We start from the raw sequence: 25,185 nt of genomic DNA, 5'->3' as shown, positions 1-25,185 counted from the left end.
AGTTACTACATAAGCTCAGGCAAGTGACTTTATCTTTCTGGCTTCAGTTGTGAAACAATGTGTTTCCAGGTTGTTTTGAAATAACCCATACAAAAGCAAGTGCAAAAGAATTGCTCATTAGAATTATCCCTCCCCTAGCTTGGCACTCTGCATCTTAGAGTGTTTTTATGTCTTTGTTAGTAACCCTTCCACCCAAAGCTGTGACCACAGCCACTGGAGCTTCGCGGTTGGTTTTCTGAAGAGCTTCCTGGGACAAAAGAAAGATGGATATAAATCCTCATCCAAAGATATAGATCAGAAAAAGAAATGAATAACACAGGATGAAAAAAAGTCCTCACTCAATGAAATCCATGTTCTTTATTCACCTATGATTCCTGATAACAAATGGAGATTGACTGGTACCTCTGGGGGGGGGAAGGGGGGTGCAAACGTCTTTTTCCCTACTCTCTCCTGGTGTCTGCCCAGAATCTGAGATTTAAAATTTGTTCTTCCTTGTCCCAAAGCCTAAAGACATCTAAAAAGATTAAAATAGTTCTAGACCTACTTTGTTGAGGCAGAATCACCTAGGATTCCTTTCATGGGTTAGACCAGTGGTTGGCAAACTCATTAGTCAACAGAGCCAAATATCAACAGTACAATGATTGAAATTTCTTTTGAGAGCCGAAAACCGACTTCTGCGCATGGGCCACGAAGTTTCAATCGCACTGTACGTGCACGTGCCCGCACGTGGTACTTTGTGGAAGAGCCACACTCAAGGGGCCAAAGAGCCGCATGTGGCTCGCGAGCCGCAGTTTGCCGACCACTGGGTTAGACATTTCTAGAGAATCAACGACTTTGCAAGCAGATTTCTAAGTCTGAACCTATTCAATTGAACACAATTCCGTAAGTGAAAGCTGTGATGTCACATAGCTAGAAATAGCTTTGACATTTGCGATTACAAGTCTGTCTTTCTTTTTTGGAGATACTGCCAGTATTTTCAGAGCTAAACGGGTATTTGGAGATCACTTAGTTGAATTCCTTCATTTTTCAGATGAAGAAACCTGAAATACAACAACAAATACAGAATAAGGATTCAACTTGATCCCTAGATTGCTAGACTAGACCCCTTCTTAATGCAGCACAGAACTGTATATTAAAGATCTATAATCAAACAAAAGTTTCTGAGATATTCATTTTTGATAGTAAACATTATAGGATATTCACTCTTTAAATGAACCCAGCAATGAATTGATTTGTGAGAGAAGTTATTTAAAATAGCCACACCAGACAGTGCTCGCCACAACTTTATAAGCGTCCCATAACTTCATCTGGGAGAAAGAACACACTTCCTTGTTGACAGAAAGTAATCTATCACGAGTCCTAATTTTCTCATTTTTCTTAATGATATGTAACCATTTAATCGTTTTTTAAATTGCTATAATAACTCTGTCTCCTTGATTTCTCTCTTCTACAAATAGCAGTTGTCCTTCCTCTACTAATTTCAATGGCTTTCAAATACTGCTGCCTGCTCTGTCTTTCAGGGATGACTTCTAACCGCTTCAGTAACACATACCCCGCCAGCAGCACCCTGTCTGACTGACTCAGATGCCTCCAGATCTGAGTAACTGGCGAGTTGAGCCTTTTCAGGATCTGCATGTCAGTTCTGTGGTATAATGACTGATGTCAGCCCAAACTTTGCCAAACATCTCTCATCACTACTAGTTATATCCCATTCCAAACTGCGGGGCTTGCTCTCTCTTTCTGGAGCACACCCCCTGACACATACTTGCAGTATGGATGCAACAATATGACAATCATTTTCTCTTCTTCGAGTGCCACTGCAGCAAAGGACAAAAATAACTTGTTACTGTTCGTCACTGCCTGGTGGGGGAGGTGGTAAAGGAGAGATGAGAAGTTTCACGGACTCCTCTGGATGTGTTTAATCCACTATCATTGTCCAAAACGATTCTATTCTTCTAGCTCGAATCTCTTAAACTCCTGGTTATCCAAACCCCTTGGAACTTGAGAGTTTTCTGGAGAAAAATAACAAGCAAATGTTGACTTCCATGCTGAGCCTATGGTGTTTAACTTGCTTTTTAGGCTTGGGCCCTGGAAATCATTGGCAGCCGCAGGCTTCTGTGAGTGCTGCTTTCTTGATTTAAAAAAAAAAAAAAATGGGAGGGGGTACTATGTTGTACAAAATAAGCCAGGGCATGCTTTCCATAAGCTGCTAGGACAGTTAAGGGAATGTGAGACTCAGCCAGGCAAGTAAACACACATTTAATAGTACGCTAACATGGATCAGGAAAAAGTTCTAAAGCATAGCGTCAAGAGAGAAAGAATACGCTCGCCGTTTATTTAATGTTTTCCTTATGTTTCCTCAGAACAGCACTATTCCTTGACAAGCTTTTCCTGCCCACTGCATCTAGTGCTTCTTTTCTGGGATGGCTCAAGAGCTACAGCTTCTCACTTCGCTTGTTTATTTATTTAGACTGCCATTCCCATTCTCTTCCAAACTAACATATGTCTGCACAACACACAGTGAAAAGTAAATGTCTTTCTTCATGTTTATTTCCCTGAAGTTGTTCACCAAATTGCTTTTTTACATCCCTTTTGCAATCTCATCCCATCCGGTTCAAGGATCCTGGATTAGAATGGCCTTCTCTGGAGTCCTTTTCAAAGGGAGCCTCCCACAGCCTTTAAATCCCCCACATTTTATGGTACAGATATTCAGGATCTGCAGTATTAAGTGAGAAGGAAGGCAAAGCTGAGTGTGACCGGCACAGCTTATTTTTATGGATAACCATTATTGGAATTGTCCTGTTATTTGTAACTTTTCTGGTTCTCAGTGATACACTCGGTCATTTGCAAGTGGATATTATGCAACAGAAAAAGGAGGAGAATGTGTGTGTGCTTTTGAGTGTGTGTGTGTGTGTGTGTGTGTGTGTGTGTGTGTTGCACAGAAAATGCAGTTCCACCCCAGAAGGAGAAATATTCAAATGGGAAGTCTTAAAAAATAAGCCAAAAATCATAATCTTGATAGGATTGTTGTGGTGGTTGTCTTCCTCATAAAATACAGCCTAAAGAAAACGATTCCTACCTTTGAAATTCCAATACAAGTGCGCCAAGTAAGAAATTATATGTAATTAATTAGCATGGAAAGGCCAGTCTCTCAGGTTCTAATTTTTAGCAACTTGGCAGGAATTCATATTTTATGATTCTCTCCTTTTGTATCCAGGCCATTTCATCTCCCCAACCCTCACTTTCGGGATGTTTAACAGCTACACCACTAAAGACCTCAGAGACATACAACAATGTGAAGCATTGCAAGCTTGCAAAATGGGGTGGATAGGGGCAATAGTTTTTTTTTTCTCCTCTCATTTATCAACACGTAAATTGAAGGCAATCTAGGGCTAGGGGGTCACAAGTGGAGGAAAGAAAAAGGAATACAAATCTTACTTGCTTTCCTCCAAGGCTTCAGCTATTTTCTAAACCTAAATGATTGGGCATACAAATTAACAAGGTGTCTATGAATCAAGGATCTTTTTACAGTGACCTCTCAGGCGTTTGGGGCTGTGTAAACCTGTAATGCTACCCAGTGCGGTCCTGCAGCTCTTCCATTACAACACATAGGACAGGTCTGTATTAAAGTCCCTTTGGGGCTTGTGACTTCCAACTAAATGCTTCTTCCGTAACTACTGGAAGCTCATCAACTTGTGCTACCGCAGAAAGGAGGTGTGGGAAGCCTGCCGCTGACTAATGACAGCCAGGGTGTATTCCGCTCAGAAGTGCTAGCCCTGGGCTCACCCGCCCCTGGCCACCCAGGAACCTCATTTTCCGCTGTCTTGGGGTCCCTACCTCCGCTGGGAACAGAAGGAAGTAGTAGACCCTCCTCTCCTCCCCCAATACCAGGAGGAATCTTTCCAAATGTCCTACCCAGTCCCCCAGATGAGACGCCGAATGGCACAACAGATCTTCTCCCGAAGATTGGGGGACTGAGGGTGAGAGAGCGCCCAGCGAGGGCGAGTGACCACGAGGGAACTGCTTGAGGGGAGGAGGGATCGTCCAGGGCCGCGCGGCCGGGCTCAGTTTGGAGGAAAACCGCAGCATAATTGAATTTCCAAAGGGGCCATCCTGAGCGCACACACCTCTGGGTCCTACCCACTCGGGTCAGGTAACCCGCGGCGGCGGTGACCTCCCGCAGCCACTTGAGCTCCCTCCAGACCACCCGCCCTGCGCCTAAACTGCAGCTACTTTTATTGAGAGAAAGGGAGGAAAGCAACAGAGGAGAGGCTTTAGAAACAACTTAAACAACAAAAAAAACAAACAAACAAAAATCAAACAAACAAAACACTGGGAAGTTGTCCGCAGCCAGAAACCCTCCAGCCAAGTGCCAAGCGGTCAAGGGGCGAGCTGCCCAGAGCCCGGCCACTGCGCGCCGCGCCGGGGGTGCGGGCGCCGATGCCGAGCGCTCGGCCCGCGAGAGCTGGGTGCGCCCAGCCTTGGCCGCGGAGATCGGCGGGACTCGGGAGTAGGGCGCGGGGGTCTCTCGCCTCCTGGACCTTCGGCCTCAACACTCCCGGGCCGCCCGCGTGTCCACCTCTCCCCCGCGAAAGCCGCCCTTTGGAGGGCCCTGCTACGCACGCAGCGCCTCCCCAACTCCCCGGCTCCCGCTCTCCCGCCTTCTCCGCCGTGCCCAGAGATGCTCCGCCGCAGACCCGGGACCCCTTAGGCGCCTCTTCCCGTGCCTCTGCCAAAGCGCAGCGCCTGTACTTTTCCAGCTCCCTCTTTCCCTCTTGAAATTGAAAGTTATTGAGGTCGCTCAGGGTTGTTGCTCCAGCAGTTTCCTTCCCCGCCCCCGAGCTCCCCCCGCCCCCCGCAGCCATGCCCCCTCCCCTTCCCTCGCCCCGTCTTTCCCTCCCTCCCACCCTCCCTCCCTCTCTCTCTCCCTCCTCCCCTCTGGGGTTCTCCTGGCAGCCCAGCCCCACTGGAGCGGCTCCTGCTCGCGAAAGGCAGCAGCAGCTCGGGGTCTCTCCACCGCCCCTTGGCCATGGCCGCGGCGCCGACGGCGCTCGCTCCCCGACGCTCCCGGGGCCTCCGCCTCTGCCTCCGCCACCTCTGAGCCCCAGGGGCCGCCGCCGCCGCCGCCGCCGCCCGCCCGCCCGCTCGGATCCCGACCGCGGCCGCCGCCGCCGCGCACCATGCTACCTGCGGCAGCCCCGGCGAGGCCGCTCGCTGCTCCCGGAACCCTCCTCGCTCGCGGCGTTGACAGCCACCCTCGCGGAGCCGCGGCGGCTCAGGGCTCGGACAATTTGAAAGTACAATAGTTGGTTTCCCTCTCCACCCGACCCGCTCCGTTTGCCAACCCAGCACGCCCATCGGCTCTGAGCGCAGAAGTTGTCCGCTGCTGGGGTTGTCGCTCGCTTTCTCTCTGTACGCCTAACACCTTACATATATTTCTAAAAACATTCGGCATAATTACCCATCAAAAGAAAACGGAGGAAAAGAAGGGAAGCATTACTGGGTTACTATGCACTTGCGACTGATTTCTTGGTTTTTTATCATTTTGAACTTTATGGAATACATCGGCAGCCAAAACGCCTCCCGGGGAAGGCGCCAGCGAAGAAGTAAGTGCAGGGTCTTTTACGCGTTTGCCCCCTCCCGCCGGGTTCACCTGTCGGGTCGCTTCGCCGGTGCGGAGACGGCACCCTGCGCAGCGGTCCTCCCGCCCCGCGCGCCCCACGCCTCCGGAGGAGGTCACCGGTCAGGCTCCGGGATGGACGGCGTCTCTCACGCCTTCCTCTCCACGTCCCTCCGGGACCCGGCAAACGCGCGCGTGCCAGAGTCGGGCATCCCGGGCGCTAAGGTGTCTCCCGCCCCCTTTAACTTCAGGTTCGCGGGAAAGTTGGGTCTTTTCGTTTGACTAGCTCTAGGGATTCCCGCTTTCCTTTCGAGACTCGGACGGGGACCTCGGATCCCAGGGATGCCCCTGACCACCTAAGGACACGCGAGGGGAGGTGCGCTCACCCTGGCGCCCGGTCACCTCGCGTCGCCGCCTCGCGTGGGGAGCCCTGGCTGGGCTCTCCCGTGGCGATCGGCTGCTAAGAGCCCGCGGGGCCGCGAAGAGCCCGCGGAGCAGCCGGGGAGCGAGGGGGGCGGACGCCTGCGCGGCCACTTGCCCTCGCCACACGCGCGTGGAGCGGGAGGCTGGAGAGGCGCGCAGGGTCCGCGTGTCCGCGCGCTTCGGGGCCGCTCGCAGCCCCAGTCCCAGGGCCGTGGGGACCTCAGCACCGCCGTTCGGAGCCGGTTTCCAGTTCCAACCTTTGCCTGTCACACGTGAACGCGTTTACCATCTCAGGCTCTTTCGAGCGGGTCCCCTTTCCAGCGGGCAGACACGTAGGGAGGGTAGGGGTGCCCCCTAAAGATTCAAGCTCGCCTCCTCGCCGTCTCTTACCCTGCCTCCTGTGACTTGGAGGGTTGGCTTGTGAAAGCTTCTTTAGACAGTGTCCTAGCTAGGGTTAAACGGGCACCCCGGAGCACCCGGGATGAAAGTGGTGCCCTCCTGAGATGAGGGGACAAACCCGAGAATGTCGCCTCTCCCTGCTCCCGGGTAGCCCGGCGCGCCGGCCGCTCTAAGGTCTGTGCCTGGGGTGGCAGTCCCTTGGAGAACAGCAGAGCGGGGTGGGGGGTCTACCCTAGCTTTAGTGTGTGTGTGGGGGGGCGCTGCTGGGGAGAGGGAGGGAGAAACCGCCCGGAGCCCTTGGGGGCACAGAGGGTGATGCTTTGGCCTTGGCCCCTCAGACCTCCTGGGCGTGGGAGGCAAAGACGTGGGGCGGCTCTTGATCCCGCGTGGAAAGCCCCCTAGCTCCTCGGGACAGGCGCGGGTGGCCCACGCACAGGACACAGCGCAGGCTTGTGTGAGACGGAGATTTGGTCATCGCTTCCCCGCCGCTGTTCGCCTCTGCCCTACCCCTGGACGGGAGGGTCCCCTGAAAGCTGCCTTTGTGCCGCTGGCCTCCAGCAGACAAGGTTTGATTCACCTGAAAACTGCCTTTTGGAAACGCGGCTGGGCCAGCGCTCCAGGGGCTCCGGCCTCACTGCCTCTAGGATCGCGTAGCAGGGGGCAGGAGGACCTAAGCTAAACATGTCAGGGCATCCGATTTATTATTCTTGGCTCCTGAATGGTTTATATTCTTCCTAACTCCTCCAGCCATCCTTTCACTCAAGCGTTGCGCTCACGCCTGCCCCCCCCCCCCTTCCCCCGCACGCCCCCTCCCCGCCTCCTCTTCTTGCGGTGTCCAGCTGGGGATCTGAGTCACAGATCCCTGGGAAGAAGGATGCCGCCGATGCCGGGCACAAACACAGCCTCCTATTTGCTACCACTCTTGCAGCCGGCGCCCACCTGGAGCTGCAAGTCCACTCCCTCCACCCCACTGAGGACCCACAGGGCTAGAAGCCGCACACCTGCTGGGTGGGGACAGGGACCTGAATGTCCGTGTGTCCCAGTGTCTCCGATTGCAGTGTGGGGGCCCCTGTTTCTGAAAGAAGAGACGGGAAGGGAAGTTGGCCACCCATTCGTTCCCACCTCCCTAAGCGAGGACAGCCGCGCGGGCAGCTGCCCAGGGAGGCCCCCCCCAAGGCTGCAGGGAGCTGCTGGATAGCGCCCCTCTGGGAGAGGACCCTGGAGGAGTCACGGATTCAAAAGGCAAACGGCTTCTCTGCCGTGATCATCTCAAGGCCAAGTCAAAGGCGCCCTCTGGTTGTGTAGCGGGGATGAGAGAGGGAGTGGGTGGAACTGGGACGAAATTCCAATTATTCTGTGGGAGTGGGGCCGGGAGCGAGCTCCCATTTGCAAGGGGATATCCCGCTCCTTCGCACTGGAGTCTGCTTTTGCGGCTGGGTTTGCTGGTGCAATCCTGGGAGAGGGGCGACCCCTTGCGTCCTCCGAGGAGACACGCCAGGCTCTCTTGGCAGGTGCAGTATGGTGTGGGTTTTGTTTTGTTTTGTTTTGTTGTTTTTTTGGAGAATGGGGAAGGGGTGGAGGGGAAGGAGAGATCTTTGTTAAATGTCCAGAAACTCAAGGCCAAATTGCATGTGCACATACTCACTTCTTTAAAACTCTCTGAAAGAAACACATTGAGACTGTTTCTCAAGGACGAGGAAAGGTTTTCTTTAATGAAAAATAAGGTAATAGTCAAAGGGATTTTAGAAAGTGGTCTCTCCAGTTTTTCAAGGAGACAACTTCAGTGAATGTTTAAGAGTGTCCCTTCTAGCCTGTAGTTGAATCGCTTCACTTCCTTAAACTCTTAACTTAAGATATGGGAGATAGAACATTGAACTAAGAACTTACGGTCTTTTGAATATTTTAGTAGAAAGTGTCTTGCACGAAAAGATATTCATTTGTAGTGTTAAATGTCAAGTTTAAGGAGCCATGGTTAATCCTCAGATATAGCAAACGAAGCCCTATCAGGTATTGCCCTAAAACAACTGCTAGACCATTTTCTCTGTGTTGTTGCAAACTAATGATATTGTTTCCTCTTATAAAAGAAACATTTCACTCAGAACTTTTATACTTTTAAATATATATATTGAATTATGGGTTGATAAATGCACAATAACTTTTTTACCTATTTGGATTCATATCCAGTTCCCAGAGAATTGAATTTATTCATGGTAAAAATGAAATGCAATTGTTACTTAAAAATTCCCAGGTAGCATTGTCTTCAGAGGTAAGCATTAGGATGCTAAATCAAGACCCTGAAACTCAACTTTTAATTTCTCTCCAACTCAGCCTTTGCAACTTAGTACAGTCAGCCTCTGAATTCCCGGTTATCTGCTAGTAAAATTAATCGTCAAATTTGCCATGATAATAACCACAATAGCTTACTATTACTCCACATTTTCACTTGAATTATTCATTTGAGCTTCTAAATAGCCACTTGATTTAAAGAGGCGGGTATTTGTATTCTCATTTTATAGAGAATGGACCCAAGAAATAGAGACTAAGTAACCTATACAAAATTATACAGTTAGTAAGTGAAACTTGTCTCCTGCTATTTATATGATATGCTGATTCATGGGTGAGAGAAGATGTCAGGCATGCTACGTAATCTTATGGTCTCTAGGCCATCATTTATCCAATGTGTTTGGAGAATACGCTGTTCTGCTTGACTGGAAATTTTTGAAATGATATTTGTATGTATTATACATAAATGACCAATGTCAAAGAATTAAATAACGAATAATAATAGTGAAGCTTGTTAAATATAATATAATATTATTTGGTTATTCAGAAGTAATTGTAGGATCATATTATGCCAGAAGACTATTGTTAGAAACATCAGTTGCCATTGTAGTATTATTTTTTTTTATGCCATGTACTAATTGGATTTTAATTTTTTAGATTTCAGATAAATGCAAGATTTGAAAAGCCATTGTATGCGTAATAATTGCAAAGTATCCATTGCACATCTATAAAACTTTTGAATCTTTCATAAAGGTGTTTTAAATAAAGGAGTAAGAATACAAAGGGAATATTTTTAATGGTAATAAAGTAAAAACCAGTTCATTGGAATATACTGGTTATTGCTCATGACATTGCTTCAGATGTTGAGCTATTCTTTTAGTTCCAATGCACTTTTGGTGATTACACTCTAGTCTTGGAAAATAAGTTAACAATAAGGTGGGAAAATCTTTTATTTTGTTCTGAATTTTGTAATATTACTTTTAAATGAAAGTATGGTTTGGATATTGGCTACAATACATTTTCTCACCTGTCTACTCTTGTTAACAGTCTACCTTGTTGTTCAGAGGAATTTAATAGATGGAGACATGAGTAACATTTGCTGGAGAAGGTATATTTTGCAACATATCATGTGATATCTGTGTGAATCACAAATTCAGACTCTTAGTAATGACATCTGAATATATGTAAAAGACTTATTTTTGTGAATTCTAATTTAATCATCATTAGACTATCAGAATTGTTTCTTAAAATATCCCTTTGTTATACTATTTTAATTATTTTATAGTTTAACAAAAGGATTTTTACCAAGAACATTAAGGGTGATAATTTTTAAACATTGTCTTTTTAGTCCCAAGTTATTCTACATAAAATAATTGAGAATATAAGAATGAGTGTGAAATTGATTTAATGTCATCATGTCTATATTACTTTAAGCATGAAATATGAACAGTATTTCAATGTGTAAGTAGGTAAGTTTTGCTAACTCATTTACATTAAATATTTCCCTGGCATTTAATATTCTACAAATTAGGTCCCCAGAAAGCTATGAATGGAAATTACAACATGTAGTTAAAATTGATTTTCAAGTTATTATGGAGAGGCCCTTGCCGCACTACTACAAAACAAATTTATTAGTCATCTGATCATTTTAGACTATTTTTAAAATATATTTTTATTGATTTCAGAGAGGAAGCGAGAGGTGGAGAGACATGGAAACATCAATGATGAGAGCAAATCACTAATCTGCTGCCTCCTGCATGCCCTGCACTAGGATCAAGCCCGCAACTGGGCATATGCCCTGACCAGGAATTGAACCTTGACCTCCTGGTTCAGAGGTTGACTCTCAACCACTGAGCAATGCTGGCTGGGCTCATTTTAGACTATTTGAATCTGAACAGATATCTTTAAATTGCTACTAAAAGTCTAAAGTATAAATGGTTAAATCTTTTTTAATGTAATAGTGCTCTAATTCTATGTAATGTTGATAGAATACTATGTGAAGTTGCCAGACCCCATGTAGAGTTAAAATCAAATTATCCTTCTGCAATTATTAGAATGAACTATCAAAAATAAAACTATACTACCTAGTGATTTACTCAGTCATCTTTTCCCTCTTTATCTCTATTCAAATGCTTCATTTTGGACATTGTGCTAACCTTTCTTCCCACTTCCTTACTATTCACTCCCCTCTCCCCCACCCCAAAATCCTTTTCCAAGTAGTGAATTCTTGAAATGCCATCAGAGAGGGTATTATGTTTCATGAAATGTAAGAATCAACTTTGGTTACCGTTAGAAAAACATCATTCAGTTTGAGAGCATGGTAAGGATCATGCAAGACAGTGTGTTGAAATTATATGTTTTACTTGGTTAGGACTATTTCTTCTCTGAACAGTGCCTTGTACACTGACATTCTTTTGAGAATGACCATTTGAAAAAGTGTCGAATCATAAATTACATAGTTTTTTTTTGTTTGTGTGTGTGTGTGTTTGTGTTTTGTTTTTTTTTTTGCCTTGCTTTTGATTTTGAGAAATAATGTGGAATTGTAAAATTTTTTCTTAGGGTTGAAAATTATCGGCTTATCTTAAAATTTACCATCTGATGGACAACCTAGTAAATTTGAAACACTTTGCAATTATGCCTTAACAAAATTATACAGAATCTATAATAATAAAAGCATAATATGCTAATTAGGCCGGACAGCTGAACAACCTTTCAGACGTCATTCCGGATGTCCTTACAGACAAAGCCGCGCACACGGGGAGCGGGGGGAGGGGCTGAGGCAGAGGCAGTTAGGGGCATCAGGCAGGCAGGAAGGTGAGTGATTAGGAGCCAGCGGTCCCAGATTGCGAGGGTGGAGGCTAGGCTGAGGGACCCCGCCCTGCCCCCCCCCCCCACACACACACACACAAATTTCATGCACCAGGCCTCTAGTATAAAATATACATCTGTAGAAGATACTTTGCATTTTTTTAATTTATTTAATTCTACCCATCAGACCTTCCCATTAAGGAATACTGCTAGCATTCTGATTAAAGTACTCATCCAGCAATACTGAAAAATATAGGATGTTCTACTCTCAAGAATTATGGCAGTGCTGAAAATACTTACTGTCTCAGTTCCATTGAGTGCTAAGTAATCTCATTTTATGCTCCAAAGGTGTTTCAACAACATGAAACTTTTAAGCAAATTACCTGAATTCTTTTTACTTGTGAAACATTTGAATAATTTCAAATTTTTATTTTTAAAAATATGGTTACAGGTGCCTCTTCTCTGATGAGAGTATTTCTGCCTTATTTGTAATCTTGACAAGGAACCAAGTTACCATCTGCTGTCACTAACATTCTTCTGGAATTTTCTCAAAGAAAACTGGTACTAAAGGATATGATTACCCAATTAAATATATCTTTTAGAGCTTTTAACTGCCTTTATACCTCATGCAAGAATCTAATCAAGTATTCAAAACTCTACCTTATTAAGGTTCCATCTGACCTTTAAGCATTTGATAAATAGCAAGCATCACAAATTCATGATAGAGACTGAGACCTAAGAAGCCATTGAGGAGAGTCCCCAGTGTATGTTAGGAAAACTAGACTGAGGAGTAGAAGACCAGATTCTAGATCCAGCACTGCTCCTAACATCTGGATAACCTAGTCAAGGTTACCACACTAAGTTGCAGTTCCTCGTCTGTGTAATGAGATGGCTGGTTAAAAATTTATATCTGGCCCGGCTGGCATGGCTCAGTGGTTGAGCATTGACTTATGAACCAGGAGGTCAGGAGGTCAAGGTTTAATTCCCGGTCAGGGCACATGCCTGGATTGCAGGCTAGATCCCCAGTGTGGGGCGTGCAGGAGGCAGCCAATCAGTGACTCTTTCTCATCATTGATGTTTCTGTCTCTCTCTCCCTCTCCCTTCCTCTCTGAAATCAATAAAAATTATATTTTAAAAATTTTAGATCTAAGTGATTCCTATAGTCTCTTCAACTTTTCGTCTTTGGGTATGAGAAGCATAAGTCAAGACTAGGGTGTTAAACAGTCCTTCTAAACTTAGCTGTCTTATTGAATAAGTTTAGTAGATAAAGATTAAGTTGACTTAAGTTTAGTAGATAAAGATTAAGAATGAAAGCAAATAGAAATATTCATTTATTATCAGTATATTAATCATATAAACATTAGTTAGTAAGTAATTTATTAAAGTACATAATTAATGAATTATGATATTTCCCATCCTTCACAATTTCTAGTGCCTGAAAACATTAGCCATAGCACCAATCAGTGTACTCCGTCTTCAGCAGGTCCATCTTGTCCTTTGGCTCACAGTCGTAGGGATCTGGTTTGGAACGTAACTGAAGAGAAGCTTTAGAAGTCCCCTATAATGGCAGACTTTCAGAAGTGGCCTGTGCTGGGATGAAAGTGGCAATTAAATGGCCCAGGTTTAGGGTAGTAAGGCCCTGTGCTATGACAGTTACTGATTGAGCAAAAATGCATATACAGCACATAAGTTATATTATGAACAAATCCATAGGTCTTAGAAACAAATTGGGTATTAAGGGAAACGAGGAAGTGGACCATATTTGGCACTAAACTTTGGAGTATAAAGACTCAGTTCTGTGTGAATGGAAAAACAATCGATGGGAAGGTAGGAAAAGCATAGTTGGTAAGAAACCTATTTTTCTTTTGACTTACCTTTCTTGAGGGCCAGTTGAAATTTAGTAACTCCAAATTAAAGTTTCAGAGAGTGTCAGGGGCTGAAGATAAATATTTTGGAGTCACTCACGTAAAGGGTATAGTTGAATGCTTGAGACTAAATCAAATGGTGCCTTGTTTATGAAAAGCGTTTGCAGTGCTGACATTGAGACTCACCCTTATTGGTAGCTTCAAAATAGGATTTATTACATTAATGTATTTGTTTTAAAGAGTCTACTATATTATTCTCAACTATGGTTTCTCGCTTTCACCTATGGGACTCTCTGTATTATATGAGAATGGTCCCTGGTATCTTGAGCTGCAATTGGAACTTGCCAAATCTTTGAACTGAAGATCATACGTGGAAGCCTCATTGAATGTGAGACTATATGGCTTTGACACCGATCATAGGAAACTTGAAAAAATTTATGGTAAAGAAAGACGAGTTTTCTTAAGATGTAAACATGGTTTTTAAAGAATATTCCATTTAGATCTAGCATCTACTCAAAACAGTGGAATTCTATGTTCAAGTACATTTCTCTACAAAGTGCGCTCTCTTAAAATAAGAGAATCTCAGGATGGGATGAAACTGGAAAGAATCCAGTCCATACACACAGTGTGTGGATTACCGCTGCAACATCCCCACCGAGTAATTGTCCAGCCCTAGTAACCACTCCACTCCACACCCTCTCTTTCTTCCCCTATTCACTTTGAACCTTCTGTATCAGAAGAAGGTTATATTTCCTAGTGTGTCTATTCTCACAGTTCTCTTCTGAGACCTTGGTGTGAGCATGGGATTGGATTCAGTTACCTTAAAACCTACTTCTCAAATGAATACACCATAAAGCAATGCACCATATTCACTCCCAAAAATTGTCCTCGGAAAACTAGCTGGTAAGCATATTTATAATTATACCCCGATACAAAGCACATTCCTGAGAGTAAGTGGTAAAGCAGCCCCCATTTTATAACCACATAATACAAACCACCACCACACAATATAAAATAACAGAACTTGTGAGCTGCTTGTTTTAGAACACTGTTTTCTTAACATATGCTTGATAAGCTAGTAAGAAAAAGAACAGCTAGTTTCTTATTATTATGTTCTCCACTCATGCAAAAGGACCTCACAGATATGAACACAGTCATCTCCACAAAGGCTTTCATGTAAGGAGAGGCAGTATCAGTCACATTTTCTGAGAAGAAAGAAGCAAAATGTTGTGCCAAAGTGCGTGTAAATGCTGCATGGCAAACTATAACTTCCTAGTTCTCAGAGCCACTGTTATAGAGGCCCGGTGCACAAAATTTGTGCATTGGGGGGGGGGGGCAGATCCCCTCAGCCCAGACTGCACCCTCTCCAATCTGGGATTGGGCCTCAACCGGCAGTCGGACATCCCTCTCACAATCCTGGACCACTGGCTCCTAATCGCTCACCTGCCTGCCTGCCTGCCCGCCCCTAACTGGCCTCCACTGCTGGCCTGATTGCCCCTCACTGCCTCTGCGTGCCGGCCTGATCACCCCTAACTGCTCCCCCCCTGCCGACCTGGTTTGCCCCTCACTAACACCCCTGCCAGCCTGGTCACCCCACACAGCTGCTTGTTCAGTCGTTTGGTCGTCCCTCACTAAACGCCCCCCCCCCCCCCACCGCTGGACTAGTTGTAGGCAGCCATCTTGTGAAGGGATGATGGTCAATTTTCATATTACCTCTTTATTATATAGGATACATTTTATCTGCATATAATACATTTATATTTACTTTTTGAAGTGAGTGCTGTGATAATGGCTATTACTTAAATAGCTGCTGTGTTCGAACTATCTGTGAGTGCCAGACCCTGAACTTGATGTTTTTTGCAAATATTATCTCATTTAGTCCTCACACTCACCCTGTAAGGAAGGCGCCAATAGTCCCATGTTAGTTGCTCCAGATCAGTCAATGAAGATGTAGTGGACCTGGGATTCCAGCCCAGCTGACTCTAAAGCCCATGTTCTCCCCAGATTTCTTCTCATCACCTCAACTCTTGGGATTGGTATGGAAGCCTTTTCTCAAACCTCACCTTTTTCTTTTCCTTACTCACCCTTTGCTCATTATTTCTTCCTCCTCATTTAACAAACCTCAAACTTATTCAAACATTTACTATAGAGTTTGCTTCTGGTATTCTGATATTCTCTCCCATAGCTCTTTCCTTTCTTTACCCTTTCTTCTCTTTCTTGCAACCTGCCCTATTAATGATTTTAAACATAAAAAGTTGCTGATTTTTTTTTTTCATTAGGACAATAGGCTAGCACAGTTTATATGAAATTCTCTAAGATTATTCTTCCCATCTATGGTGTGGATGTCCAAGATAAGATTAACTTAGGCATGAGGATGTGGGTACAGTCTATAATTTTGCAGTTAAATATCAAAATCTGTCTATGTAATTTACAACCACAATAGATATTTCACTGGCTAGTTTTTGTTATCCAGAAAAGTTATCTTTATGGTCCTTCATAAAATCTGTTATTTATATTACTTTTACCATGAACATTAACAGTAACCTCCACTCTGAATTTTTGTTTTATAGGCCTTTGTACAGTAATTTTCAATCCTGATTTCAAATGAAAATCACCTGGGGATCTTTAAAAAAAAAAAAAAGGGGGGGGGCAAATCAATGCCAGACTACACCCTCAACCAAATGGAGCAAGCTCTGGGGCTGGGGGCTGGACATATATATTTCAAAAAATAGTCCTGTTGGATCCTTAATTTGAAATTAGCTATCACTGCTGAGCAACTGTTGAAAACAGTGCCCATTCACAAGGGTTCAGTAGATGAAAAAGCCTGTGTGTAGTGTGATAATAAATGAGATATATGCCATTTGAACAGGTAATAGTTTAAAGTATAAAGCAGTTAGATAGTCCCATATTGTTTATCAATAGAGTAATGTTGAAGTTGTGACACTGACTAGTGCAGACAAGACCAGCTGATAGAGAATTGTCTCAGCCAAAGAGTCTAAGAAAGGAGAGGCAAGGCACACAGTAGGGCACGATAGTGAGTTGGACAGATATGGACTCATTGAGTAAGAATCAGCTGCTGGGGGAGGTGCAGTCTGGGCTGAGTGTGCTTGCTGCTGAACTCTATGTACCATGGGTGAGTGAGGCAGTAAGTAGGATAAAAGATGGGGTATCAGCCATACTAAAAAGGTTTTTCAAAGCTACTTAATAAGCCAATGTTTTTATGTCTTACCTGCTGACTGGTAATGTACCCTAGAGTCCTCTTTGTTTTTAGGAAAACGTAATGGTTAGAGAACTGCCTAATCTATAATAATAAAAGCATAATATGCTAATTAATCCAGACGGCCGAACAGCAGAACAACTGTCCGGATGACCTTCCGGATGACCTTCCGGATGAAGCCGGGGCTGCAAGGGCCTAGCCCCTTGCACGGATTTCGTGCACAGGGCCTCTAATAATAAATAAACATCCCATTTTTTAATAGTTTCTACAATCCTTGACCAACTTTAAATTGACTACTGGTGATTGTAAAACTACTATAAATAACATAGTTTTAACTCTATCTTAATGGGTTAAGTTTTGTAGTAGGTTGTTTATTCATGAACTTACTGATTTTCTTTCTCTCCTAATGTGCTCTTCGTTGGGTGGTTATCTTCATTAAATCTTGTTTATTATTTTTTCTAGTCCAGGAAGGATTTTCAAACCTTGTCACAAACCAGAGAAAGCTCCATGGATAGTGAGGTGGAAGTCTAGGCTTCCTGTCAAACTAAATTTTGCTTGTTAAGGGGGCTTGTTGGGAGAATTTGGGTTCTAGTGAGTCACTAGGCCAAATCCCAATAACCACACTTGCCAAAAGTAATTAGATTGAGGAAAGCCAGGCTCCTTGGGAGGAGGGTCATCATAGCACACTTGAGCCATTGCTACGTGGTCAGACCTAGTTACTTGTCCCTGAGGATTGGGAACAATCATGAGTTATAAGGAGCAGAAAATCCACCAGAAAACAATGCTTTCCACCAATTTTTCCCCCCTCAATAGGTTATTCACCCTAAGCACGCAAGAGATGGAAATACGCCACTGGTATTTGTACACAGTTCATGTCACCATCACCATATAAACCACCTTGTCTGCCTTCATGAATACAAACATACACTTACAGAACTCCTGCTGTCCTCATTCCAAGTTCTCCCCCTCCCTTCCTGAGTAGATAAAAAGAACCTAAGGAATTTCGTTGTCTTTGTAAAAGAGGTGTCTGATTAGGATGGAAAGGGAAGGGAAGGGACTCTTATAAACATCCTAAGGTCAATGTACATATAGTACTACTGAATTAACCCTTGGAAATAAGAAAATAATAGTATAATACACCAGGACTGGAGTTCTAAAACCTCTAGAGCTAGGAAAAGGCCAACAACAAACTTACAATTTCTTGTACTGAAAAGAATACCATGCTGAAACATGGTACCGTAAGTATCTAAGTAGAAATGATCAATAAGCAATGCTCTAATTTTAAGCCTTTCTACAGGCAAATATTAAGTTAGCATAAATGCATTTAATAACCCAAGTCCATGGTCGGCAAACTGCGGCTCGCGAGCCACATGCGGCTCTTTGGCCCCTTGAGTGTGGCTCTTCCACAAAATACCATGGCCTGGGCAAGTCTGTTTTGAAGAAGTGGCGTTAGAAGAAGTTTAAGTTTAAAAAATTCGGCTCTCAAAAGAAATTTCAGTCGTTGTACTGTTGATATTTGGCTCTGTTGACTAATGAGTTTGCCGACCACTGACCTCAGTGAAAGGTTGCCTTTAAAACTATTGCCATTGCCTCAAATACCCAAAATAGAGACTCTGTCACTTCATGTGATGGATTTTTAATGGAGCAAAGACACAGATCTCCCACTGATCATACTGTAATGTGGTAAGTTTCCCATTCCTTTATGACTCAGGATGACTTCGGCATATTTCAGTACTCCTATGACCTTAGCCCAGCGATTTTTCAACCAGTGTGCTGCAAGAGGCACGCTGGTGTGCCACAGGGATTTTTAAAACCTGCACTACCTCACTATTTAGTCAGGGGAATTGACCTCTTTTCCCTTGCATTGTCAAATTTAAAAAATTACAGCATCCAACACAACAATAGCCATTTGATGTAAGTGAGTAAAAATGACACCTAGTTGTTTTTTATCACACTGACAAAAATATATGTATATATTTTTGGTGTGCTACAGAATTTTAATAATTAGTTTATGTGTGCCATGAAGTGAAAAGGTTGAAAACCACTGCCTTAGACTACTAGCTCTTTTTAAGCATGTGGATAGGTGATACTGCTTATTTTAAACCCACTGACAGGCAGGCAGGCATATTCACTTTCTGGCCAGCTTTCTCCAGCAACACAATCTCCAGGTAATACTGGCAAATAAACCCTGACCTTGTGCACACCAAGGAATTATAATGACCTGCTGTCAATATATTACCAATCTAATGGAAATGTTTGATTTTCTTTGGTCTTGAATTTGACCATGAGACAATCTAAGAATAGAAGAATCCTAATTTTTGGAAATGTAGCAGCAAATGTTACCTATGTTTACTTATTTCACTACCTTTTGATGGCCTGTAGTTTCTGCCTTGAAATACAAAAGATATAGGCAAATGCTGCTTGACCACAAACTAAATGAGCACATAAATTAGCAGCTGAATATTTGTTTCTTACAGAATTCAGTCTTGCTTTCCAAGTTATGACCAATTTGTTGATCAAAGTCTAAAAGGACCTTACTACTTTTTGGTAACAAGAAATAAAGCCCAAAGGTGGTATCATCAGCCCCTCTGGCCTCAATTCACGCACTCATTTCATGCCATCTTCAAAATGGTAACTCAGCCCCCTCCACAAAGACTAACATAATTTAAAAGGGACAGTCTCTCTTTCCTATAGCACATTTCCAAGACATCCATCCAACTTTCCAGTTTGTCCAGAGCTTGATGTAGATTCAACCTTTTTTAAATGTATTTTTAAAATATATTTTATTGATTTTTTACAGAGAGGAAGGGAGAGGGATAGAGAGTTAGAAACATCGATCAGCTGCCTCCTACACAACCCCACTGGGGATGTGCCCACAACCAAGGTACATGGCCTTGACCGGAATCGAACCTGGAACCCTTCAGTCCACAGGCTGATGCTCTATCCACTGAGCCAAACCGGTTAGGGCATAGATCCAACCTTTTTTAAAAAAATGTTTTTATTGATTTTTTAGAGAGAGAGGAAGGGAGAGGGATAGAGAGATAGAAACATCGATGAGACAGAAGCATTGTCAATCGGCTTCCTCCTGCACACCCCTCCCAGGGCATCGAGCCCGCAATCTTGGTGTGTGCCCTAACCTGGAATCGAACCGGTGGCCTCTTGGTTCCTGGGTCAATGCTCAACCACTGAGATACAGCGGCCTGGCTAGATCCAACCTTTTAACGCAGATCAGTGGGATTCCCTTGGAAGCCGGGTAGGCTTGCAGCAGGTCCATGTGGATGCATCCTGGGCCCGAGCACAGTCAAAAGCATGTGCCATCCATTCAGCTCTGAGCCCAGGACCCAGTCCTGATTCATGTGTGTTTTCATACCTGTGGGCATTACATGCCCATACCTCAATATTTAATGTCTGAGAGAACAAGGGGAGTTTCAGGCGCTCCAAACCATTTTAGGTTACTGCTATCATTTTCAGCACCCATGTGGACATCTCACATTGCAGGAATTCATTGTAAACGATTTGCCCCTGAACTTAATATATTGCTCACACTATTCGTGGAGAGTTTACAATCCCAGGAAACTTTATGTAATACTTTTTAACCAAACTACTTAAATCACTGGCTGTGGGGCAGAAGTGCTATCATTCATCAAATAACACATTTCAAATGAAAATTGCCAAGATTTTCCAGTGCAGGATATTTTCTCCACCCTTCCTAGCCCAAACTCACTTCCTCATCCACTCCCCAAATTCTAAACCACTACGCAGACGAATTGAACAGTGGTAATTTTAGAATCTTCCAAAGAAAAAACAAACACACAGATAGCCCAGTTAATTTCTAAAACACTGCTGCCTTTATCTTGGCAGATTTCAGCCCTCTCCTTTCCCACTCCTGCAGGCTGACTCTCCCTCCACAGCTCATGCAAGGAACAAGTTATTTCTGTATCCTGAGCACCTTGAGGACCATTGCACAGAATGTGTTTGGTGCTCATTCACACTTCTTCAACAGGCCTCTTTCCTCAGAGACAATTTATTTACTAGGTCTCTGAAGCCTAAATGATCCCTTTAAACCTGAGGAAATTGGAGAGTCATTTTTATAAGAGCAATAAACGAAAGTGGCTGTTCAGGTACTTTCCTTGAACTGGTCCTCACCCTGAAGTACCTTTTTGTTCATGCAAATCCTTGATATTCCAGCAAGCTGCTCCCTAAAATTCTGTTGCTGCTTAATATGATATGACCAGGGACCAGGCATCTCCCTCCCCCCGCCCCACACACATACACACCAGCCCCCTGCTCCTGGGAGTATGCCAGCAATTTTGCAGAATTCATTCTGACAACTGTTCTGGTATAAATATTTAGAGAAATCCTTCCATTAGAGATTAAACAACGTGTAAGTAACGGTTCATAAATGATAGATCTTACTAATGTTTGCAACAGCAGGCCTTATGCTCTCTGATGCACAGATTCCAATGCTGGACACTGAAGAAAAGACTAAGGGAAAAAGAATCAAGACAAGAATTACATTGAACTTCATGTAATTTGAACTGCAAGATAGCATTTTAAGTTACCACTACAGAGGTGACATGTTTTAATGTGCACAGAATGTAGGGTGAATGAGTTTCTTTAAATTGCAAATAGCAAAAGTTTGCTTCTGGCAGTGTAGTGGTTTAAAAATGGGGAGAAGAGTCTGGCCAGTGTGGCTCAGTAGTTGAGTGTCAACCTATGAACCAGGAGGTCACAGTTCGATTCCTGGTCAGGGCACATGCTTGGGTTGCGGGCCCCAGAATGGGGCATGCAAGAGGCAGCTGACCAATGATGCTCTCTCATCATTGATGTTTCTATCTCTCCCTCTCCTTTCCTCTCTGAAATCAATAAAAAGCAAGCAAAACAAAAAATGGTGAGAAGCAATTACAGATCTTTTTATTACCATGCCATTTCAAATGCAGTTCTTAGCTATTCCTCCATATCCCCACCAAATGAGGTAATACATCTGAGATCCTATGTGATGTAAGGTCTGGTTTTTATCTCCTTATTCAAGAGCCATTAAAAGAGATTATGGCCGGGCTCTAATGCTAATATCAAATGTCATTTGTTAAAATAGGGTGCTTTCCCAGTGTCAAGGGCTGGAAGCTCACCGTGTTCCACATGTGTGTTTTTCAGTGTGCGTGGCATTTTTATGCTGCTTATTATATACTAAGGGATCATACAGCTAATTAATGATTAGTGTGATACTTAACTAGGACAGGTGAGCATCCTTTAGTTATCATTGTAACACTAAAGAGGTTAAAATATCTATAATGGGAGTTTACTTTTGCTTCAAATATACAATGACAATCATTCACCGCCGAGTCTCCAGTTGAATCCCACCTGAATCATGTATTTGTTCATGATTCAGCAAAGAAAATAAAAAAAGATTTAAGGGGAATGAAAGGGAAACTTTATAAACGTCATCGCAGGAGAATAACACCTTTCTAATTGCCTTTTTAGAATCTAGATCTTCTGGAATTTGGACTATAAAGAAATCTCCCTGTAGGGAGCAGGTGGATTGATTTCTAATTAATACTCTGCTATATAATTTAGACCAATCATTTAGTCTGTGGTTCAGTTGCATCCACTAGAAAACGGGACTAAAATATTTTATTTACTTGAAAGAAGGAGACTGATCTTGAAGGCCCCCTCAACAGTAAGATCAAAGAGCTTTTCCTTTTCCTTCTTGTAGCATGCTCTAACCTTAGGTAGTTGTCAACAGTTCAAGAAGCTGGAGTTGAATTAAAAAGCATAAGTTTCTCTTTGTTGTTCCATGGAAGTCTTCAGGAAGCTTACAAGTGAATAGTAAGTTCCACTGAGGGGAAAAGTCCTAGGAAAAATTGAAACTAAATGTAGCCCTAATTAAAAGAGCATAAATGCATTCATTCAACAGCTGTTTATTGAACATGTAGTATGTGCTGGGATTACAAAATTGAGCAAAACACTCATTAAACCTTTCCTTGTAACGTGTCACAGTGGTTCAGGAAAGAAAATGTGGAGCCAGAATTAAATATTTGGCTCAAGAAAAAGTATACTCTTTAGGCACTCTTTATAAGCTGCATAAAATTTTTTCAAGACTTGTTTAAATAGAATTCAAAAATTAATTGTTTTACAAATGAGCCTAATGCACACTCAGATTATTCTCTGGAAAACAAAGATGCTAGACAGCCTGGGGATGAAGCAGGAAGGTGGAAGGAAGATCAACTGGAAACACTGGAATTTATTGGACCTCCCAGTATTTTCTTGTCTGGAAATTTATGACCAGTGAACCGGAGTCATCAGTTAGCATGACGTTCATGACAATCATAGGAAGTACGCTATGCACACTGTAAACGTAGTTGGCATTGTTAGGTAAAGCTTGTAATGGAGTGGCATAGTTTGGCTGAGCTAATTTCCATTTTTAGCACATTGACTAATTTCTATAGTTGAACTTTTACACTAGTTCATTAAGTGGAATTACTTTCACCAAACAAACATTAAAATGTTTTATGTTTAAAAATAGTGCATTTTTGTCCATCTCTCCCAAGCATTTTTCAAATCTTTTTTTCTTTATTTTTTTCCCATCACCATTTATCTCCCCTATATCCTCTTCCACCTCCACCCGACCCCCACAATCACCACACTGTTGTCTGTGTCCATGAGTTCTTTCTTTTATGCTAAACCCTTGACCACTACGTGGACTATACACTCCCATTTACTTAAAGCACCAGTTTGGCAAACACATATCAACAAGTTATTTGAATTTCTTATGGAAGTCTGTTGATGGCCTTTCCTAACATCAATTGATAGCTTTCAAGATGTCAGTTGCCAGACGTCAGAGTTTTGAAAATAATATGATCCTGTTCTTTTCTATACATTGTTGCTAACTTGTGAAGGGTTTTGAGTAAAGAAAGGTAAGCATCAGGTATTTTTATGTGCCAGCTCAGGTAACCCTTACAACAATCTCATGAAACATTGATCACTATTTTATAAATGAAGAAACTGAGGCTCAGAACACCCAAGGAACAGATCAAAATGACTAAGGAACCACTTGGTGGAACGAAGTGTATATCCAGATCTTCTGACCTAAAGCACAGCTTTCCCCATTACACTCTGCTTTTCAGTAAGACCCCTAAAGGAGAATGCCAGAGGAGGGTTAAACATGGAGTGTTCTCTGTCTGCAGCTCAGAGTGAACTGCTAGTGGTTCCTTAGACAAAAAGTGAGGGTGAGAGAGTAAACCAGGCCCATTGACAGAAGTGGTTACTTGGGAAGTGCAATGAGAAGCCTTTAAACTGTTTTTAAAGCAGGAGCCTGATTAGATCATAACTATTGTTTTTTAAAGGTCACTCTGGTAGCAGTAGTCCTGGTAGGAAATGGAAGGTTAGCGCCGCTAATTAAGGAGGGAGAGTCCAGAGGAAAGGGTGATTGGAGATGGGGATGAGGAGGCTCCTAAATTTCTGGCTTTAATAACTGGATGGTGCCACATAGTGAGTAGAAAGTATTAGAGAAAGAACGCATGTGGGTTAGCTGTTCAATGGGTTTTCATAGTAAGATGTTGGGGATAACGCATACAGCATGATCCCCTCATGTTACGTTAGAGGGTAAAAGAGAGGCCAGAGAAGTTACTTGATTGAAGTCACCACTTCGTAGTGGAGCAAAGAGTAGAAACAACTCCTGTGCCCATTCTGCAACACTGGGCACCACAGAACAGATGGATGGGTCAGGACCAGCATTCCAGAGAAGTGATCTGTGGGTCTTCTGGCAATCTGACCTCTTATTTAATCAATGCTCATTTCAAAGAGAATTATCTGTCCATTGATGAAGATTTATTTCACAGTCTCTTTATTTCCTTACTCCATGAGATACAAATCTTAAAAAGTTACTATAACCTATTTTCCAAGAGAACATGACTCGTTAGAGCACAATAAAAAAAAAAAAAAAACACACAAAAAAACAGTTACACATACTCTCACCAAATACAAATGATTAGGTTCAAATCTGGCCCTGAGTTGGTGAGGTATCATTATGCTCATTATTAAAAATAATATATCATTATGATTTTATACATTTTATTTTTTTAATACCCTTGTGAAATGTGTAGAACAAGTTTTACCCTTCTCATTTTACAGATAAAGCTCAAAGACGTTAAGTGACAAGTATAGTATCACAGAACTAGTAAGTGGCAGGATTCAGCCTCAAGTTTCTTATAGGGGAATATTTGCTTTTTGTTTTATTTTGTTTTCTTGCTTTTTTGCTGCAAAAAGCTTTATTGTTTCATTTGGTCCAATGCATGGGAGAGGGCTTCAGGGTGGTTAAAAGGCTAGTAGTTTTAGGAAGAGGCTCAGGCAAAAGCCAGACACCAGGGGGATGCAGAGGGGCCCCCTCAAAAGCCTCTGGGCTCCACAGGCTCCTAGTCGTGCAGGAGGGTGAGCCTTTCCAAGAGATACTCACCCAGCCCAGCCTGGAGGCGTCAGCCTGCAGAGGTGAGTCAGGTGTCGCCCATCTTCTTGATGAGTTTCACCTCCTCACCCCGGAAGTGGTTCTGCAGGAAGTCCCAGAGCTGAGGGTC

General features: G+C 43.3%; 1 protein-coding gene across 1 annotated transcript in view; it reads left to right on the top strand.

Annotated features, from left to right (window-relative positions):
- The first annotated feature begins 5,509 nt into the window (after positions 1-5,509).
- RSPO3 (R-spondin 3) overlaps positions 5,510-25,185 on the top strand; it is an 83,382-nt gene continuing 63,706 nt past the window's right edge. Inside the window, exon 1 of the mRNA XM_008138563.3 lies at positions 5,510-5,606. Coding sequence (XP_008136785.2) covers positions 5,510-5,606 — 97 coding nt within the window. The remainder of the gene's footprint in view (positions 5,607-25,185) is intronic.

The sequence above is a fragment of the Eptesicus fuscus genome, chromosome 10 (assembly GCF_027574615.1).
Source record: "Eptesicus fuscus isolate TK198812 chromosome 10, DD_ASM_mEF_20220401, whole genome shotgun sequence".
Taxonomy (NCBI): domain Eukaryota; kingdom Metazoa; phylum Chordata; class Mammalia; order Chiroptera; family Vespertilionidae; genus Eptesicus; species Eptesicus fuscus.
Note: the sequence above shows the minus strand (reverse complement) of the source record. Positions and strands in the feature narration are given on the sequence as shown.